At 38.4% G+C, this 20,992-nt stretch overlaps 1 protein-coding gene across 1 annotated transcript in view; it reads right to left on the bottom strand.

Moving 5' to 3' along the window:
* The window catches only part of LOC117701934 (protein BCAP-like), a gene marked incomplete at its 5' end in the record, with an annotated part of 37,006 nt that extends 16,245 nt beyond the window's left edge, over nt 1-20,761 (bottom strand). The window contains 13 exon segments of the mRNA XM_076706334.1: nt 1,152-1,314; nt 1,580-1,665; nt 3,210-3,368; nt 4,314-4,418; nt 7,664-7,774; nt 10,768-10,903; nt 11,706-11,815; nt 14,775-14,960; nt 17,431-17,547; nt 18,315-18,385; nt 18,508-18,550; nt 18,552-18,569; nt 20,633-20,761. Coding sequence (XP_076562449.1) covers nt 1,152-1,314; nt 1,580-1,665; nt 3,210-3,368; nt 4,314-4,418; nt 7,664-7,774; nt 10,768-10,903; nt 11,706-11,815; nt 14,775-14,960; nt 17,431-17,547; nt 18,315-18,385; nt 18,508-18,550; nt 18,552-18,569; nt 20,633-20,761 — 1,434 coding nt within the window.
* Nucleotides 20,762-20,992: the final 231 nt, after the last annotated feature.

Below are 20,992 nucleotides of genomic sequence, written 5' to 3'. Positions count from 1 at the left end.
TAAGGACTTTGAGGAATACAATAAATAAAAGAGAGTTAAGAGGAAAGATTTAAAATTGGGCTTAAGACATGTCAGGTTTGGCAGGTCAGGGTTAAGTGGAGATGCCAAATAGACTTCAGTGAGGTTAGCATGAGAGTCCTCAGGGTGGAGCTGGTTACTGAATTAGCCCAAAGAAATATTATAATTTATAATTATAAATTTTCTTATAATATTTCTTCATCCTACAAGAAATATTATAAGCCCCATTTTGTTGGTTAGGAAACTAAAGTTTAGAAAGGCAGCTTGCCCTGGGTGAGGGTACTTTGCATCAGAGCCAGTATTCAAATCAGCTGCTGGGACTCACCCTATGATCTTTCAAGATGAGATTTCAAGTTGTTTAATAAACTCATGTCCTCTTTGAGATCTTCTCATCATCCCTTTTCCCCTGGTTGAAATACCAGCTTTTTCTCCATGTCTACTACAGAACCTGCATGTAGGGTGACATCTCTACTACACTGAGTTCTCTAGAAGTCATGTCTAGCCTTTTCAACTTTGTCTGTGAAGAAGTATGGCAGTGACCACATGCCAAGAGGCTAGGTAAGCTGAATGCACGCTTAACAGATTTAACTGGAATATAATTCTTATATGCACTTATTTGTGCAACAAATATTTATCACAGAGTTGAGCTTTAGAGCTCACTGGATCCCAATCAAGACCAAAGCCTTCAGTTATTTATTTATTCAACTATACACACACATAAACACACACACATGCACACACAGAGGAGCACACACATGCGCGCATGAGCGCGAACACACACACACACACACACACACACACACGAGCACATGCGCACGGACGTGCACGCGCACACACATGCATGCTCCCCCCCCCCCCCCCACGCACACACATGCAGGTGTGTGGAGGGTCACACTCCCCAGGTCCTTTCCACCTCTGCCCATTCTTCCCCTGCCACATCAGCATGTGTCTGGAAAAGCCGTCCTGTCTCGGTAATATCTGTGTTTTGCTCTGAGGGAAAATTAAGTAAAGAACAAAAATGGAGCTGCTCCCTCTACCCTGTCATCAGCATACAAACAATAACTGCAGGCTTGGCAATGGGAAACGACTCTGGCAAACTAATTAAAAAGTTTCTAAATAAAGGCCATCTGTACCTTTTGTCTTCCTTCTTCCAAAGCAGCTTCCAGCTGCCTGGACAGTGCTGTGTATTCTGCAGCCTTCTCTTTCAGCTCCAGGTCACTGTGCTTGAGACACTCCTCTTGGTTGGCCAGCTTCTTCTCAAGCTCTTTATTCTCTGCATCCATCTGCTCTAATTTCCTTTATATCACATACACACACACACATATATATATACATATACATCACATATTATACATATACATATATATATATACATACCACACATATACATATTATACACACATATATATACATATACACATACCACACATATACATATTACACACATATATACACATATACATATCACATACACAAATATACCTATGTTAAACATAGATAGATTACAATGAATGATGTTACAGTGACTGTAACATCAGTTTTAAGTCAACTTGACACTTACTCTTTAAGGTTCTCACACTTTAACTGAATGAGATGATTTTCCTCCTCAAGAGAAAGCTTGGTCAGAAGGCTTTGGTTTCCATCAACCTAAGTGGAATTTTAAAAAAAGAAAAAGACAGATTTTTTCAGTTATTGTCTTCATCAACTTCCAAGGAAATTACGTATTTTATTTAGAAGTGTAAGAAACAAGAAGACATCAAGCCATGTTTACAATGCTAATACACAAGTTCTCCAAATCCTCACAGAGTTTTAAAAGATGAGGTTGTTTGTGTTACAAAATGAAGTACATTTCTGGGTGATGGTAATTAAGATATCCTGAACAATGTTATAATGAAAAGAGACTTTAGCTTCTCAGGAGCTGGGATGTGACTCAGTTAGCAGCCCATTCCCAGCATGTACAAACCCTGCACTGCAGAAAGCCTGTCCTGCAATCCCAGTCAGGAAACAGAGGAAAGAGGACCAGAAATTCAAGTCCATCCTCAGACCGAGTGAGAAACACTGCCTCCAAAATAAAAGTCAAACAAGAACAAAACAAAAGCTTAAAAACTATGTATGTGAAAAATTTAAACATTGTTCATTAGTTAATTTGTTATGCTTCTCATGTTAATTGATGTTTCTCATATCAGTAATGTTCCACTTAAAATACTGATAGATAACTACCCGTGACAATGCTAACTGAGTACAAGTCAAATAAGTCAAAGACAACGTTGCTGAGGTCAGAACAGACTATTCTTCCCACTGCTTCACAGTCTGATTTAAAGACTTTAATAGTAATAAGAATATTTCTCTTCAGGCCTGGGGAGACGCTCAGCAGTCACCAGCATTGGTTTCTCTTCCAAAGGACCCAGTTATAGTCCTACATGGTAGCTCACAACCATCCCATAACTCCAGTCCCAGAGACTGATGCCCTCTTCTGGCCAATTTGGGCACTACATGCATGTGGAGCACAGAAATGCAGACAAAACACACATATACATAGAATAAAAAATAATTTTTTTTCATTAAAGTAGTAAATTTTTTCTAGTAGAATTTCTTCTTGGAAATTTGCTTTGTGTTTTTAAAAGCTAAATAAGTTTCTTTTGAAAGCCACAGAGTGAATTCTTCCTGGAAATGTCTGGCTCCCAGACTAAGACATGCTTCTTTAAGAAAACATGAAGTAACCCTAGTGTTCTCTTTGTGATACACACTGAGGAAGGAGGGAGATGTGCGGTGATGAGGACACACACAATCCCTACTCTGATGGATTGATAGGTATTAAGTAAAAGGATAAAATCACCCCATTAAGTGTGATGCAAAATTCTGATTAAAATGTGTTCTAATTTTTGCAAGGCAAACTATTATTTTTCTTATGCTGATATCAAGAAACAGACAGGAAGGCCAGCTTTGCCCCTCCTCTCATTACATCCCCACACTATGTCCTCTAAGTGCATATAAACCATCCATATAAGCTATCTCTACGGTCAGTGTCACCAGGAAATACTACAGATAAAGAGTAGGGAATCTGCATAGAAATACAGCATCAATGATTTAGACGGAATAAAATGTGTAACCAGCACGCGCGCCCTCAACTGCTGACATGATGTTGTCAAATGTTTCTTTAACACATCTTCCAGACTCAGAGCGATGGACACCTGGCCCTGAAGCTCCCTAACGGTGAGCGCCTGCTCTGCACACTTCTCCTTGTAGCGCTGCAGATTCTCCTGACATTCCTGAAGTCTCTGTTCGGCTGACGTGAAGGAGTTGCGGGCTCGCTCTACCTGCTTCAGATGAGACTCCACCTGGCCTCTCATCTGAGGTGTGGCATTAGGGGAAATAAATGCAAGGTCATATATTTGGCAGGAATGTTCTTACTATCTAAGACTAGACATGCTTGCTATTAATAAGAGCCTTACAAATGTTCGTCTGATGAGAAACAACATAGACTTGAAATGGCAGCTTCTTAAATCTGCTAAAACAGGTGAGAGACAGCTCTAGGAACAGCCCCTGCCTTATTTGCTGGCCTGATGGCCGGCTCAGGCTGACCCTGTCTTGACAGCAGTGCCTCCTTCTTAATTCCCGGTCTCGAAATGGGCCAGCAATGCAGCAATAGCAGCCATGGACTCTGCACCTAACCACAAATGCTCTTGACCTCTCGGCCAGGAATCAGTATCCTATGACTCTCATTTTTTTCCTTACCAAAACAATGTGAAATCCAAAAGAGAATGTGGCTCCATCTAAAAACTTAAAACTATTCACAAAAACAACATCACCTGCCAATGCTGGCTCTCCTTGTTCTGTCGCAATGGGAATAAATAAAAGGATGGAGTTTGCAAGATACCATTTTTTTTCCAAAATGCATTTACCAGAGAATATTTTACTTTGCAATTCTTTTAGATACTAAAGATATAAAAATAGAAAGAGAGAGACACACTAGTTTGCATTTTATTGCTGGTAGACCTCAGTGATAATAATTGGGCCTTTTAAATTTTAAACTCATAACAAAATATGAGGCATTTATGCTGTTTCTCAAATATGAATAAAAAAGTGAAAAGATGTTCACACAAATAACATTTCAAGCATGGGAGAACATCGTATCTTCAAGGAGAAAAGAATAAACTCCCGCAGAGCCTGGAAAGAGCCAGCCCTAGGCGTGCACTTGGGGGATGACTGACAAGTAGTGCACTAGCTGGGGTCACGGCCAGAGTCACATGGAAGCACACGTAGAAAACACTTCATCACTTCAATTTCAAACTCACCGTCTCTAACTTTTTGTTTTTTTTAATTATTATTATGTTATTTTCATGTAGTAAATTTTTACATCTGCTTTTCACCGTTTCAGCTGCTTCTTGCAACTTTTGTACCTAAAAACAAAAACCACAGACTATAAAGTACCACATATGATTCGAAGTGTAATGTGTATTTGCATTTATTTCACTTTGAATTTGTAGTTCTTTGCCCACACTCTCGGCATGTTCATGCACCATTATTCCAGACACTATTTCTTAGTGTTCAGCTACAGCTCATCCCTCCACTGTTGGCCTGTCTTCTCCAACCGATGCTCTCATACTTTACCTGAGCTGAAGACTACATCGGTCTTCACTTCCAGGTCACTGCTACTTTAAGAAAGTAGTCTCTCATTTCACCTAACACCTGTCATAACAGCTAACATCAGTTAAACAAGTGGCAGCTCATGCTGGTGAGGATGTGGAGCAAGGGGAACACCCCTAGATTGCTGGTGGGAGGGCAAACTTGCACGTCTCTGTGAGTAAGTGTGGTACTTCCTGAGGAAGATAGACACCCAGCTACCTCACCACCCAGTTATATCCCTCTTGGGCATACACCCAAAGGACGCTCTGTCCTACCACAGAGATGCTTGCTCAGCCCCCACTGCTCTCCTCACTGGAAACAACCTAGACATCAACAGAAGAACATAAAGGAACGGTGGTGCGTTTACATGATATAGTATTACTCACAACTAAAAACGTGAAATCATGAAATGTGCAAAGGGTGGGACTAAAAAAAAAATCATCCTGAGTAAGGTAACCCAGACACACACAAAAAAAGTATGATAACTATTGCTTGCATGTGGATGTTAGCTGTTACGTTAATGATCATGAAGCTACACTCCATAGAACCAAAGACGTCAGGTAGAGAGTAAGAGGGGAACAAATCAATCTCATTAGGAAAAGGAAACAGAATAGATATTTATGGGTGGGGGTGAGAGCCGACACAGGGAGATCAAGGGTGGGGAGAAGAGGGCAACACGGAGGGAATACAGGGGAGGCAGCTAAAATTACAGGCCGTCTGAGGGGCAGTATGGAAGCGTACGTAATACAGGAGAGGCTTCCTAAAGCACAAACACATATGAAGGCAAACTTAATGAAAACTCCAAATAACGGAGGAGACAAAGCCCCAATCGGCCATCTCTTGTCACCAAAGCTTCCAGCACAAGAATTGGGTTACATCTAATTGAGTTACTGGCCAAAGGGGTCCCATGGGAATCTCCAAATAACTCAGGCTATTGCCAAAACAACACATCACAAACTGACAGCAAGGGCTCGTTGCTGAAGACAACACCTACACAACCCATTGAACAAGGAGGGTTGAGCTGGAGCCTAAACAGAGCCTTCACCTATATGTTCCAGAGTTTCTAGAACAGGAGGGTACTCTGCATAGTATCAAAAGAGAAACATAAACACCAGCCAGCCACAGACCCTCTGACCTACAGTGGTATTCGACCCGCAGGATACACTAGGGCAGCGGTTCTCAACCTATGGGCTGGGACTCCTTTGGCAAACCTCTAACTCCAAAAATGTTAATTCATTATATAATGTTAAGCAATATAATTCATAACAGTAACAACATAATAGTCATGACGTAGCAATGTAGATAATTTTGTGGTTGGGGCCATTGTAACATGAGGAACTGTATTAAAGAGGCATAGCATGAGGAAGGTTGAGAACCACTGTACTGTGGTGGCAAAAGGCTGGTGGAAGTGAGCAATGAATATCTGATCTGACTTAAGACCTACTCCATGATATGGAACCATATTTAACAACGCTTGGTGACCAAGAGCCAGATACTGGATGTCCAAAGACTTATAACAAAACCAAATACTACTGTTCTACACAAACAAAAAATTAGCATTAAAAATGACTCCTGCCGGGCAATGGTGGCGCACACCTTTAATCCCAGCACTTGGGAGGCAGAGGCAGGAGGATTTCTGAGTTCGAGGCCAGCCTGGTCTACCAAGTGAGTTCCAGGACAGCCAAGGCTATACAGAGAAACCCTGTCTCAAACAAAAACAAAAACAAAAACAAAAACAAAAACAAAAACAAACAAACAAACAAAAAGACTCCTAATGGCATTCTGCTATATCCATAGATCGATCAGCACTTTGCTCAGCTATCATTAGAGAAGCTTCCTCCTGCAGCAGAGACGGGAACAAACGCAGAGACGCACAGCCAAACATTATGAGGAGAGTGAGAGACCTTGGAATGGTCAGCCATAAACATGATGTTTTCATCAAATGTGTTCCTGCAGAGCCTAGGAAAGCCCACAAAATAGGAGGCAAAAAGAGTGTAAGATCCAGAGGGAATGAGGTCACCAAGAAAACAAGGCCATCTAAATCAACATGAGCAAAGATCACGGACTGAAGCCACACGCACAGATCTGTATCAGGTCCTTTGCGTATTATTATGGCTTCCAGTTTAATGTTTTGATGGGATTCCTGAGAGTATGAACTAGTGGGTCTCTGGTTCTTGTGCCTTCTATTGAGCTCTTTTCCTTCTTTTTAATTGTTTTGACCAATTCTGATTTGTTAGTTTTTGTTTTATTTTATTATATTTTAATATGTTTTATTATTAACCCTTAGAAGCCTGTTTTTTTTCTAATGGGAGAGACAGAAAGGGAGTGAATCTGGGTTGGAGGGCAAGTGGGCAGGAACCAGTAGGAGTAGAGGGAGAAAAATATCATCAGGATATATTATATTAAAAAAAAATCTATTTTTAGTAAATAGGGGTTGGGACTAACTCTCATTTCAATAATTTTCTGCACCAAACCAAAACTCATTCTAATAACATGGGTGAACTGTATACACTGTCTGGCAGCTACAACATAGTATACTCAGATAAGACATTCTTGCTGAGGCCTTAAACCCAAACCAGCAGGCGGGACACAGACAGTGTTCTAGGCAATTCCAACTGTGTCTTCTCACCAAGCCTCATACGTTTCTTTCCACTTATTTCATGTGAATAAATTTGAATTATACATTATTTATTGGGAAAAGAGGAATGCTGTGATTAGTGGCCCTAGATGGTAGTCATTATTTAAAATCAATGCCATTAAACATACTAACAAGTTTCTCATTATGCCTATGCAATCAATTTTAAATTTCCTCTTAGGAATATCTATAATGTTTTCATAAGTAGAGTTAGCATATGGAATTGGCAAGACAACCTCATGAAGGCATATGGGGTCTTAAGAAATGGTTGGCATCCTTGACACTGTATTATATCACAGATATTTGCCCCACCACTTCAGTTCTGATGACCTGAGTCTCAGTCATCCACAGATTTTAACAAACATTAAAACAGATCCAAGTCACCTGAGTTTTGTATCCTTCAACGAGGGTTTTCTGTCGTTTTTCTACTTCTTGCAGTTCTACAAGTTCATTTTCAACAGAAGCAACTTCATCCTTCAAGGCATCAAGTGTACTCTAGAAAGAAATATGTGACTGATGGGGTTTCTAGCCATCAAAACATTGCAGTCCTGGCTGAAGAATTATTAAAGCATAACTCATCCATTAACAGCAATGAAGTAATCATTTGATGGCATATAATTGCCATCTAAAATTAATTACTAATACTCATGAATAAATTTAATCAGTACATGGGACAGGATTTTTTTTATTACTGACAAATAAAAAGAGAGCTGAAAACAAGTTGTATTCTAAAGAAGAATCAATAATGTTGGCATGTCAAGTTTTCTACATTCATTTAACACTTCTCAATCTCCACTGAAAGTTTAACAGTTGAAGGGGATATGACAAAATTAACTCAAAACTCAGATGATAGCAGGACAAAGTGGTCCAGGACTGTAAGCCCCATGCTTACGGAGCAGAAACAGGGAAATGGTTGCAAGGTTAGGTCAGCTGGGGCTACTTAATAAAACCCAGTATCAAAGCAAAACCTCATTTGAAAGAATCAATACAAAGACCAAATAATATATAGATGACACTAAGTAAACAATAACCATACCTACTAGATACTTAAATGTATAAAGAAGTAAGTTGTCAAGATACTATGAACATAGAAGACAGCAGAAAAGAAAAATACACAGAAATGTAAAATATGGTCAACTTCAGGTTTTAAACCACTAGGGAAAACACAGTTATGTTATTTTTAGAACAGCACAAAGAGTTACAAGAATAGTCTCCTAGGGCATATACCAGTTAGCCTTCCACAGTGTCATAGATGCTAGCAGAAGGCACAGACAGGGCCAGAAGCAGAGGACATTACTACTCACAGCAGTAGCAGCAAAACCATAGGCATTGTGTCAATTTCCTGAGGTGCATGTCCAATAGGGTAAGACAAAGGATGTGATGACAGCTACAGATGGGTTGGGATGTATTAGAAAAAGGCAAAGCTGAGTTTTAAAAATCAAGTATCTCATAATAGACAGAGAGCATATCTGTTCTTTGCATGAAAGAAAACTATAGGCATTTTCTAAAGATGTTGCCCTCATTAGCCTTAACTCTCAACACAGTCTTCAGACAACTGAGGAACTGCCTAGTTCAAGCTAGCCTATGCAGCCACCTTCGAGGGATTGTCATGGTTGGTTGATGAAGGAGGGTGAGGCCAGGCCCATACTGCAGGCAGCACATCCCCAGGCAAGTGGTCCTGGGAGGTATTTAAGCAAAAAAAAGAAAGAAAGAAAAAAGAAAGAAAGGAAGGAAGGAAGGAAGGAAGGAAGGAAGGAAGGAAGGAAGGAAGGAAGGGAGGAAGGAAGGAAAGGAGAGAGAGAGAGAGAAAAAAAAACTACCTATCTCCAAAAGCTGAACAAAAGCAGAGACTAAAAACAGGCATCAATCTAGGTCAATAACTGATTAGTACAGTCAGCAGTGCATCCTGGACCCCCCTCAAAAAAATGGAAAGAGAAAGAAGAGAGAGCATTCCCCCAAAACACACCAAGTCAGCACACCTACACAAATGTGTACAAAATGTTAACACAGCAAAGATAAAGGAATATTTGGAAATTCAGCATAAATTTGAAGTCCACAGTCTAAGAATCAGACTGGCAAAAGGTTTTCTGTTAACTTCAATTGCAAAAGACACTCAAACAAAGATCGCCTCTCCCTAGAATGATGTATCCACTTGAAGTCAGGCAAATGAAGGCAGAATAAAGGTATTTTCAGACACACGCAAAAAACCTTCACACATATTTATTCCTGTTTTCTCATTTTTAAGGTTAGAACAATGTTCTGAAGATGTATCCTAACAAAACGAGGGGAACTAAGCTATGCAACACAGGCTCCAGGAGATGGGGCAGCAGCCATGACACTCCAGCAGGACACCTGGAGACCAGCCCAATGAGGCTAGCCCAATGAGGCTAGCCAGGGATACAGAGGAGCTCCCACAATGACAAGAGTGGAAAATAGGTTTTCAGAAACATAAATATGAAGAACTTCTGGAATCTTCCTCCTTTAAGAAATGAAGCACTTTCTTTTCTTGGCATTAGAAACTCACTTGTTTTCTTTTCTTGAAATAATTATGATTACTAGATGTTTACAATTATGTACACATTAGGGGAAATTGCAATGTACTTTTTAGGGATTTACTAATGAGAAAGATATAAAATGTAAATATTGTTACCAAAGAAAAGGATTTTGGAAAATGATGGAATTCCAGACTTTGAATTTCATAATTGCTGAAGTTCCCTCCTTGGCAGAGGGGTGGGGAAGGGAGTTACATCCAAATCCTTTCTACTTTTCCTAAACCTTTCTATCTGTTTCAGGAACATGAATCTGGGAGGATTTTGTGATTGTGAATTTCATGGTACAAGTGCTTCTTTTCTAATTCTGTTTTGTGGAGCTGAGAAAGGCGCCCTCATGTTCAGCCACAGGCAAGTCTGTTGTCTAAGAACTCGGGTTTCTTTTTTCTCACAAAGTCTAAAATCTCCCTCCCCCATCTCTTCTCTGGGACACATATAAACCAATTACTCCTTGGACTTGACTCAGTTGGAAATTCTTTCTGGTTATGGAGGAGCCAAGAACATACTTTCTGGTTTCAAACAGACCCAGCCTGATGTTGTATCATATGGTAACCATGACACCTACAAATACGTTTGTGCAGTGAAGCTAATGCAATTTTGGATGACTCACTGCTAAATTAGAGAGTAAATAAACTGCTTTAAAGTTGAGACAAAGAGAGTTGTTCAGCCTCATAAGCTTTGTCCTGCTAAATGAAATTTAAACATTTTTGTACATGCAATTAAAAATCTTAAAATTTATATAAATATAAGCACGTATACATACTTTATACAGATATACCTGACAGATCTAGAAATTATTTACCTTAATAATAGATTATCATGAGAAACATGAGAGACAAAATGATACAGGAGCATCAGCCAATCCTGTTTTTACAATGCTGCTGCTAAGTGCATGCATGTATGCATGCATGCACGCGCGCGCACACACACACACACTACCTTTAATTTCACATTCTCAGTATTTAGGGCTTCATTTTCATCTTCCAGTGAGTGAAGTTTTCTAAGAATTTCTTCACATGAATTTTTCCCATGAGTTTCCATTTTCCTCAAGTCTTCCAAAAGATTAGTGATTTGCCTTTATAAAGTAAGTAAAAACACAGAAATTTTCATTCAAATAATAAGTGTATTTTAAATTATTCTGGTAGGGTGCACTGATTAAAATTTAAAAAGCACAGAAAGGTAGCAGAATGGACAGAGCAAGGAACAGAAGTGGTACCCAGGGCTACACTCAGATCAACCAGGGTTATAAATGTGCACCTACTGCTGATGCCGTCTAGCTTACTTACCACAGGATGCATGTCTGCCTGGCCCTTGCATACACACATATGTGTGTGCATGCGCACACACACACACACACACACACACACACACACACACACACGTGCAATTGCAAATCAAACCAGGCAGTGACACTTCATCTTTAGAAGCAAATTACAAGTTAGTTTTCCATAATAAAGCATAACAACATGGTAACACAACTTAAATATTACAGTCTGTTATTGTTCTATTAACAGCAGTGTCAAAGAACAAAATGTATGTATTTTTACTCATTAATATTCTATTATGCATTTTAGTCACTTGAATTACTATTTGGGGATTTTAAAGTACTTATAAAGTTTGCTACTTTCGTTTCCTTGTTTACTTGAGAAATATCACTTCCATTTAGAACGAAGTATCTATATTTATAAGAAGTAACACGAATACATCCACAAGCACAAAGTACTAATCTGCAAGTTTCACCTTTAAGAATGGGAATATATCAGTCGACGCACTGTTTACATTAGAGGAAGATACACTGAAAGCAACTTCACTACATAGTATCCAGAAAAACCAAAACATGTAACATTGAAGAGGAATCAGTGTAAATTCTTGCTTACTTTTTCATTGTTTCGATCTGAACTTCCAGTTCAGTTTTTTCTATTGCAATTTTCTCGTAATGACTTTTCCAGTCTTTGGAAGCTGAAACTGTTTCAGACAACTTGGCTTCCTAAAAAATACATAATGCATTCAGTTTGTAGCTTAGACGTTATTTTTTTTTCAGGTCTTAGATACAAATACATGATAAATTTGAAAATACTCTTCTAGTAAACATGCAACTTTTCTTAGTGTGCAGGTTTCAATAGGAAAATTTTAAAGTAAGGTTTAATAAAATACCTACATGACTATTACATTATACGCAAACAGTGAAATTCCAACTTACTATTTTAAAAAGTTGATGTGACTAGTTATAAGTAATATTTCACAATTAATTAAAATAATTTCTATGAAAAGTATGAAGGCATCTTCATTTTCCATTCTTTATACAGAAGAACTGCATATATGTGAGAACAAACTTCCTATGATATACAGAAACCATTTGCAATTTCCCAGCCCCACAGCATCTCGGATCAGCTCATCTGTCTTTCCAGAGGTCACCAGTCAGCCTAACAACACTGCTGCTGTCAGCACAGAGCAGCAGTAGTGCCTAAGCCAGTGTGAATGTGAGACTCATAAAGGTGGATTTTTATCTGTTTTGTTCATCACTGTTTGTAGGGTTCTGAATGGTTCCAGGAAGACAGCACACACTCAGTAAATAAACGTTCGTAGCTCTCGGCAGATCTAACCTCAGAGCTCTAGCCTCTCTGGCTTTGTCCACATTCCTCAGAGAAACTCTGGTTATAAGAATGCCAGTTACCCACACACCAGAGGACCAGAAAGAGTCTGGACAGCAGTTAACATACTATTTTCCTCTGTCCTTCTATCATTGATGCATAGAAGAGAGCTTATTGGTCATCTTGTATATATAAGATATTGTCTATGTTTTTCACAGCAATGTTTATTATACTAAAGACCAGAACCAGATTTCATATTTTGTATAAAATAAATTTTGGTATAAATTATGAAGTAAGAGATATGTATAACATATACTGTAAAGTTAGTTTCAATTATAATATACAATGTATGACAACATGGAATTAAAAATGAGGAAGAAATGTGTATATTAGCTATTTAAAGTCCTTATTCTTCTTTTACCTTCCCTCAGAAAAAGACACAAAGCAAGAGCCCCTCAGCTTGTACTACACTGGAACTAGTCCTGCCGCAGCCTCCTAATTAACTTCACAGTCCCGTCCTTGCAAACCACATCCTCCTTGTAATGCATGTAGACATGCAACAAAGCAAACAGGAACCCAATGAAATGTCTCAGTGTTGAATCCATTTGTGTTTCAAGCTTAAGATACACTTGAGGAGGAGAAGGAGTAAAACATGAGGAAGCTTTAGAATGAAATACATACCATAAAAATTAAGACATTAATGGTTAATTGTTAAAGGTTTGCTATTTAAAAAGTAGTAAGGGAAGACCTTCTCTGGAGAAAGAGCCACTGGTTAACAGGGAAAAGAGCCAATGACAAAGAGCAAGAAGCACTTATAGCCAGAGGCAGCAGCACATTTACAGAGCAGCCAGCTCCATGTACTAAGGGGTGCACAGGAGACAGCATGTAGCAGCCCATCTGTTTCTTACACATGCTCCTGCAGCTACTGGAGGTAAGCAGTGCTATTATCCTCCAGCTCATAAAGAAGTGGAAGGTCAGAGAGGTTAAGTGCCCTTTATAAGGTCGCAAGGCTTAACCAGTACAGAACTTTCCTAAATTGACATGGGACTTGGTGATGCTACCTTGGTGGGAAAACCTCAAGAGCATCAATGCCAGGATTAGAGTCCACCACTCCAAGCATCTCTAGGTATTCAGCCAGGTCACAGTCTTATAGAAGTTGAGCCTAGTCTTCAATTCTAATATCTAGTTATACTCAAGTGAACGTAAGTAAGTTAAATATTAGAGCCTTAAAATGGTAACATTTGAGCTTATAAAATATTAACTTGTTTTGTTTATACAAGCTTTTATACAAGTCTGTTTTCATTCCCAGAAGCTGCTAATAAACCTATAAGCCTTAGCATACGTTCTGAAGAGGTGGGATACCAGTAAGACACAGAAACAAAGAATATATTATTGGATGGCCACTGAATAAGAATAATGATTTGCTAAGAACAAAGCACTAACTCGATTTTTCAGCTCTGTATTATACTCAAAGATATCTTTCACATGTTTTGTTTACGTCAGCATATGGTTTCAAATGCATTACAGAGGTTAAATGAAGTGAATTACTGAATAAAGTCATATGGTCTAATAACATAAATCAGCATTTCCCAAACTGATATTTCTCAGAACCATTTCCAAGAGCAGTTTTGTGGGTACAAGAAGAGTTCTGTGGTTGAGTGTGGGAAATTCTTACTTCCATGCCCTCATTACTACATTCTGAAAGCCTTCTCAGGGCCTTTAGTATGCTAATATGCACTGTAACTTTCCAGTAGGCAAGATGGAAGAAGGCTTACCCTTAGCTGCCATAGGCTTTTAATGTGTGTTGGGGACTGGGTGTGGCATGCGCTCACATCTCCTTTCCGTAAGCCCCCAATGTGCTATACAATTCAAAATAAAAGTCCAAAACAAAAAAGATGGGCAAATTTTATAACATTAATAGTGACATGGGTAAGAATGACACCAGTATTTAAAACTTCACAATGCTAACTACACTCATTAACTAGGTCATCTAAGTGTGATAACTATGCTAACTATGCTACCTAACTAAGTATACTAACTATGGTAACTATGCTATCCACATAACTCTCTCATCTAAGCTGTCTAACTATGTTGCCTAACTACCATGCTATCTGCTAGTTAGCTATGCTATCTAACCCCCTATGCTCTAACTATGTTGCCTAACTACCATGCTATCTGCTAGTTGGCTATGCTATCTAACCCCCTATGCTCTAACTATGTTGCCTAACTACCATGCTATCTGCTAGTTGGCTATGCTATCTAACCCCCTATGCTAACCCTAACTCTGTGTCTTCCTGACTCTAGCGGATGACCATACGTAAGCACAGGAAGCACCGTCTAGAAGAGCACACTCACCTGATCTCTGATTTGGGAAGTGAGGTGCTCTATGTCCCCCGTAAAGTGTCTCAGTCTTTGTCTGTACACTTTCGATGCTTTTTTCAGAGCTACAGCTTTTTGCCTACTTGCTTCTTTGATGGCTACAGCCTCTTGCTTATTCATCTTCACCTGCAAGTTCCACTTGGCTATTTGGGTTTCCAAGTTCTAAAAAATGTAGAAGCAATTAAATTACCTCAGAGCTTCAATGTTTATGTAAATGTTACAAAAAGCACACATCATCTTCCACACATATTTTATCAAAACAGCTAATCATGATTGATTTAAAAGTTATAGTGATAAGGGGTGATATAACCAAAGCTTCTTGTGACAAGTTAAAAAATAAAAATTCAAGTTACTTCAGTCTACAAAAAACGATGACTAAAGAGACCAACATTTGTCATTGTAACAGAAACACCAACTTACTTAAAGCCCCTGTGATGAAATATGACACAGAAGAGTTTAAAAAACACAAGTTGGAAGTATGACCTCAGTTGTATGTATGCAAAGCTGGAAAGGAACTGGCAGCTCTCCTGAGACACAAGAGCTCCTCAGGTTTCCAGGATACACAGGGCATGGAGGATGAAGACAGAGAGGCAGTGAGCAAACTTAATGTTAGGAACAGAAGCCATGTGCGATGTTACAAGTTTCCAGCCAGGAGACTGAAGCACTGCTTTTTCTGACAGTGGTAGACTCAGCAAATGATGGGCTCCAAAGCCATGCAATTAAATCACTGGCTACCAGGTCCACAAAATGATGAACAGGCCAAACGACGTCTCAGTGCAGTCCTGGGACTGGATGGTGCTAACTGGCAGGACAATCCTTAGACCTCTGACACATGAGAAACCTGCTTTAGTGTGACAACCTGACATTTTTCTTTCAATTTATTCTAAGTATCTGAGCATTAAGGGCTGTATGTGAGTATTATTGAACACTAAGTATGTAAAATTAATGACTAAAGACTGTTATTTTTTTTATTTTGAAAATGATGTGCATGTTCAAGAATCTAAAATTACAGAATCTGTGTTTGATATTCCCATTCCTGGGACTACCATGTCAACAGAAAATAAACTTAGTACACACAGGAGAAGATGGGCTTTTCCACTTAGTCCTGTGCAAAAGCTGTGTTTCCCTTCACTTCCACTAGTACTGAAATAAAGAAGCCCGCCTCTGGATTCCATCACTGCAGACTTAGTCTAAACTAAGTTTAAGTATAAACTAAATGACGTCTTAGCTTAAACTATGAAGCAGCAACTCCCTCTTCAGCAGCCTTTATAAATTTATCTTAAACAAACAGACAAAAAAAAAAAAAAAAAAAAAAAAAAAAAAAAAAAAAAAAAAAAAAAAAAAACGTTTCATGGAGCACTACAGTACATGAAAAAACAAATGGAAGCTAAGTCTGTGTGTGAGGAAAGACATACTCACAAGACACACACCAGTCATTGCTCTAGATGACCACACGGTGTCACCACCACACTGTGAACAGTTTCTACATTTGCTTAAAAACTTCTTACCCACCAAGGTTTTTAAAAAAGAGAAAAACAATGAAGTTAGGAGGGGTCTGTGTTGGAGGGCAGAAGTGGCTGGGGTGAATATAATCAAAATATATTGAATATAAAGCTATGAAATTTTCAAACCCTACTCTTCAGTACTCCAGGGACAGAATGAAATTGGCAAATTATTTTTACAGTTTCAAAAAAACCTTCAGTCATTTGCCAAGTGAATGAATGCATATGAGACAGTAGGATATGTATGCATATTGTACATATATACATTAGGTTATATTCTAGACTACACATAATCCTTGTGTGTATATGTGAGTATAGAGACAACAGGATATATATCATGCTATACCAATAGTCCTCAATGTTCCTAATTCTGTGGCCCTTGAAGAAAGTTCCTCATGTTGTGTTGACCTCCCCCACCATGAAATTATTTTCATTACTACCGTAATTTGGTTACTGTTATGATCTGTAATGTAAGTATCTGATATGCAGGGTATCTGATGACTCATAGGTTGAAAACCAATGTGCTATACAGATCATTATTCATCTCCTCTAAAAATATTCTAACTCCAACTGGCAGACTACAAAAACTTAGAAAAAATTGACTCAAATCATCTTTAGGATAGGTCTGAAAGATTTAAAATATAAATTTATAAAAGGTTTACTGCATGACAACAATAAAAACCTAAGATTTATGTTGCCCAGACTAAATTCTGGTTTTACACTTTAAAAACAACCTTGTCAAACACAAAATCTAATGAGTAAATTTTAATCCCTTCACATTATCTACTGCTTTAAATTCCACAATTTATATACTTATTTACATACTTTATTTATGTATTTTATTTATTTAGTAGTAGTATAGTTAACTTATACAAATAAATACAAGGTGTAATCAGAGTGTGTATAAGAAGAAAGGCAGAAGAGTGAGGGCCTAAAGTGGCTTCTGTCTCCTGCTCTGCAGGGCAGTGCTGGGGGAGCTGCACCCACTATCAGGACAAGGACACTGCAGCAGAGCTCAGGATTTTTGCCTTGTGCTGTCTCCAGATCACTCCATTCCACAATTCAGCAGTGCTGTTATAGTTAGTTTCCGTTACTTTTCTTACTTAACTATAAGAATGAATACTTATAACCTGCACATGTTCTTTTAACTTTTCATTCTCTGCTTCCCGCTTCTGAATTTGGAGACGTAGACGATCGTGTACTACTTTGACTGACTGGGAAAACCGGTTTGCTTTCAAAGCACTTTCCTGTATAAGAAAAATAACAGCAAGTTACTGTGTTCCCTCTGTCTTTGTTAGACCCTGCCCCCTGCAATCAGACTCAACCTGAGCAGATGGGGAAACAGAGCATCCCTGTCCATATACTATGGCCTCACGAATGCATTTCATAAAAACTTCATGTAAAATTTGCACATGTATTCAATGCCTTCTCATCATCTCCTACAAATCTTCCATCTCTCCTCCCAAGTAAAACTTTAAGTATGTCAAAAGTCTTCCTCCAAATCCCAAATTACTTAATCTTGCCAAAAAAAATAAAATATAATTATTTTCAGCTATGTACAGGTTTGGGGACACACACACACACACACACACACAATGTATATGTGTTTAGAGATCACAGGACAACCCTGGGTGCCATCCTCAGGACCATCATCTAGCTCCTCTGAAACAGGCTCTCCCATTGGCTTGGAGCTCTCCAGTTAAACTAGTCTGGCTGGCCAGTGATTCATAGGAATCTTCCCATCTCTGCTCTTTCCAGGACCAGGATTATAAGGGTTGTAGGAACTAAACTCAGGTCCTGGTCTTCCGACAGACCCATCACCCAATCCAAGAAACAAACAAACCAACAAAAACTTAAGCTGTTCTATTTGATACATATTAATTAATACTGATTTAAACGGTCAAAAAGCCTTTAGTTGTGATTAAATCTGAGGATATGAAAACAGGAGGGAGGAAGGGAAAGGGGTCAGTGCTAACAAAATAGAACTTGAAGTCAAAGCTCAAAATATGTTTACCTTTTCATTCTGAAACAGACATGAAAGTTCTTGGATATAGGTCTCCTTTTCAAGTACTTCTTCTCAAGGTTCTTCAGGAAATACAGGTAAGAATTAGAAAATTCACAACTTAGATAATACTAGCTAAAACTGAGCAGCATACAAAGCAAAAAAAAATGTCAGAAAGAATGGCTAACAAATGGAAAAAGCTTACTCTGTTTCTCACTCTCACTGTCACTGAGATCCTTCAACAAGCAGGAGTGAGCTGTCTCCTATCTGTAAGAAAGACCATCAATGTTAAAACCACCGTTTTTAAGCATGTTTTAAGCCTGATTACTGTCTGTCAAGTTTTGGGGCTCAATTTCTACAGATATTAATGCTCTGTAAGAAGAAAGCTGCAATATTTTCTGTTATTTTGAGACTGCCCCCTATGCTGTTGCTATCTTACTTTAGAAGCTTCTTAGCTTGATATAATTACATTGAATATTTTGCTTTGGTTTCTGTAGTTTGTATATCTTTAAAAAAAAAAAAAAATCCTTTATCCATGCCAGTGTCCTAAGTAATTCCACTATACACAGTCATTCTCTTCCCTCCCTCACTGAAGATGGAGCCCAGGGCATGGTGTATGACAGTTAATCAGTCTGCCAATGAACTACATCCTTGGCCCTTAAATTATTAACTATACCTTAATTTGAACTCTTCAGATGGACTGTGTGAAATATGAAATACATACACCTCAGAAATGGTAGGTGTAGTCCTGCACTGTGTGTATGTACTTTGAATGGAAAGAATAAAACATAGCACACAGGCATCCCTTAAAAGTCAAGCATGGACAGCTGCTATGAACAGTGCAGATTCTCTTAGTTAAGACTGATGCCTGAAGTGTTCAGTATTATTTTGTACATAATTTGTGATCAGTTACTTTGCTAAATTAATCTCAAAAGAATGCCTCAGAAAGTAAAGGCTAATGATATACAAAAATCATACAACATACACACACACACATTCACCTATGTTCTAAAGAGTCTCAGAATGCTATTTAGAAAGAGGCATTATATCTCTAAATTCTAGCAGTGGGGATAGGAAACAGGATATGGTAATAGGCAGTTGAATGATCAAATGCATTATACACGTTTGAAATGTCATAATGAAACCCATTAATTAAAACAATTAAAATGCTAATTAAACAAAATAAAATAGAATAAATTGAATAAGATACTAAGTTTTTAAAAAATTATCAATAGATCTAAATAGATATTTCTCAAAAAGGCACAGACAGTTAATAGGCACAGTGTAGTATTTAGCATCATGGATCATCAGACAAAATCAAATCAAAGCCACACTGAGTGTCAAAAGCTTGAAAAGATGAGGAGTAACAAAGTGCTGGCAGGGACATGGAGACTAGGGAACTTGCATATGCTACTGCCCTAACAAGGATATAAATCGGCCTAGACAACTGAAGTGTCTATCAATTGATAGAAGAGTGGATAACATGTATGTGTATATATACACAATGAAATACATTCAGCCACTAAAAAATTAATCCTGTCATTTGCTTTACTATGAAGAAAGTGAAAATCATGTTTAGTAAAATAGAACAAATACAAAAGAACAAGATCATGTCACTTAAATGTGGAATATGACAATTGATCTCATAGAATTTTTTATAGAAAATTGTAGGGTAAAAAAGTAGTCATCATATGTCAGAGACAGTAGGCAGAGTAGGGAGAAGTGGGAAAGGGTAATCCCTGGGTACTAAGTTGTGAAAAGGACCAGAAGGGCTGGCATGCTTTCACAGAAGGGTGAAACAAAAAGACCATGCATTGCACCTTTTATTTGTGTGGGGAGAAAGTGTGTATAAATAAGATACATATGAGCACTTAAATTATGAGAATTTTAAACATTTCTATAGCCAGCTAAATTAACATTAAAAGAAGTTTAATAATTATATTTCAAACAAAAATTCAAAGAATTACTTGTTTCAATACTCCAAAATTTTATATTCACAGAGAAATAAAATTTCCTCCAAGTGGGAGGCGTCACTACAGCAGGAACACACAGCACAGATGCCTTATGGGAGGCATCACTACAGCAGGAACACACAGCACAGATGCCTTATGGAAGGCGTCACTACAGCAGGAACACACAGCACAGATGCCTTATGGGAGGCATCACTACAGCAGGAGCACACAGCACAGATGCCTTAGGGGAGGCATCACTACAGCAGGAGCACACAGCACAGATGCCTTAGGGGAGGCATCACTACAGCAGGAGCACACAGCACAGATGCCTTATGGGAGGCATCACTACAGCAGGAGCACACAGCACAGGAGCCTTACTTGTTCATAGTCTGTCTGTTTAATAAGATGTTCTAAGGCTAATTTCACACGGTTAAAAGTGTCTAATTCTTTTGATAATATGTCCTTCTGTTCAAAAATCTTCTTCAAATTGGATGCAGAAAGATTAGCCTGACAAAATAAAAGAAGCACATATCTACATGTTAAGATAACATTAAGTAAAACGCCCTAGAATATTATCAATGAAGAACTATTCCTAGTGTCAAAATCATTATTTTGCATATAGTAAGCCCTGGCAAGTTTACCAATAGTAGACAGAATGTACTACACAGTAGTTACGTTACAATGAAAGGAAGTTGTAAATCCCCATAGCTTTGCACTACTTGTTCTACTAATATGCAG

The sequence above is a fragment of the Arvicanthis niloticus genome, unplaced genomic scaffold (genome assembly GCF_011762505.2).
Source record: "Arvicanthis niloticus isolate mArvNil1 unplaced genomic scaffold, mArvNil1.pat.X pat_scaffold_340_arrow_ctg1, whole genome shotgun sequence".
NCBI lineage: Eukaryota > Metazoa > Chordata > Mammalia > Rodentia > Muridae > Arvicanthis > Arvicanthis niloticus.
Note: the sequence above shows the minus strand (reverse complement) of the source record. Positions and strands in the feature narration are given on the sequence as shown.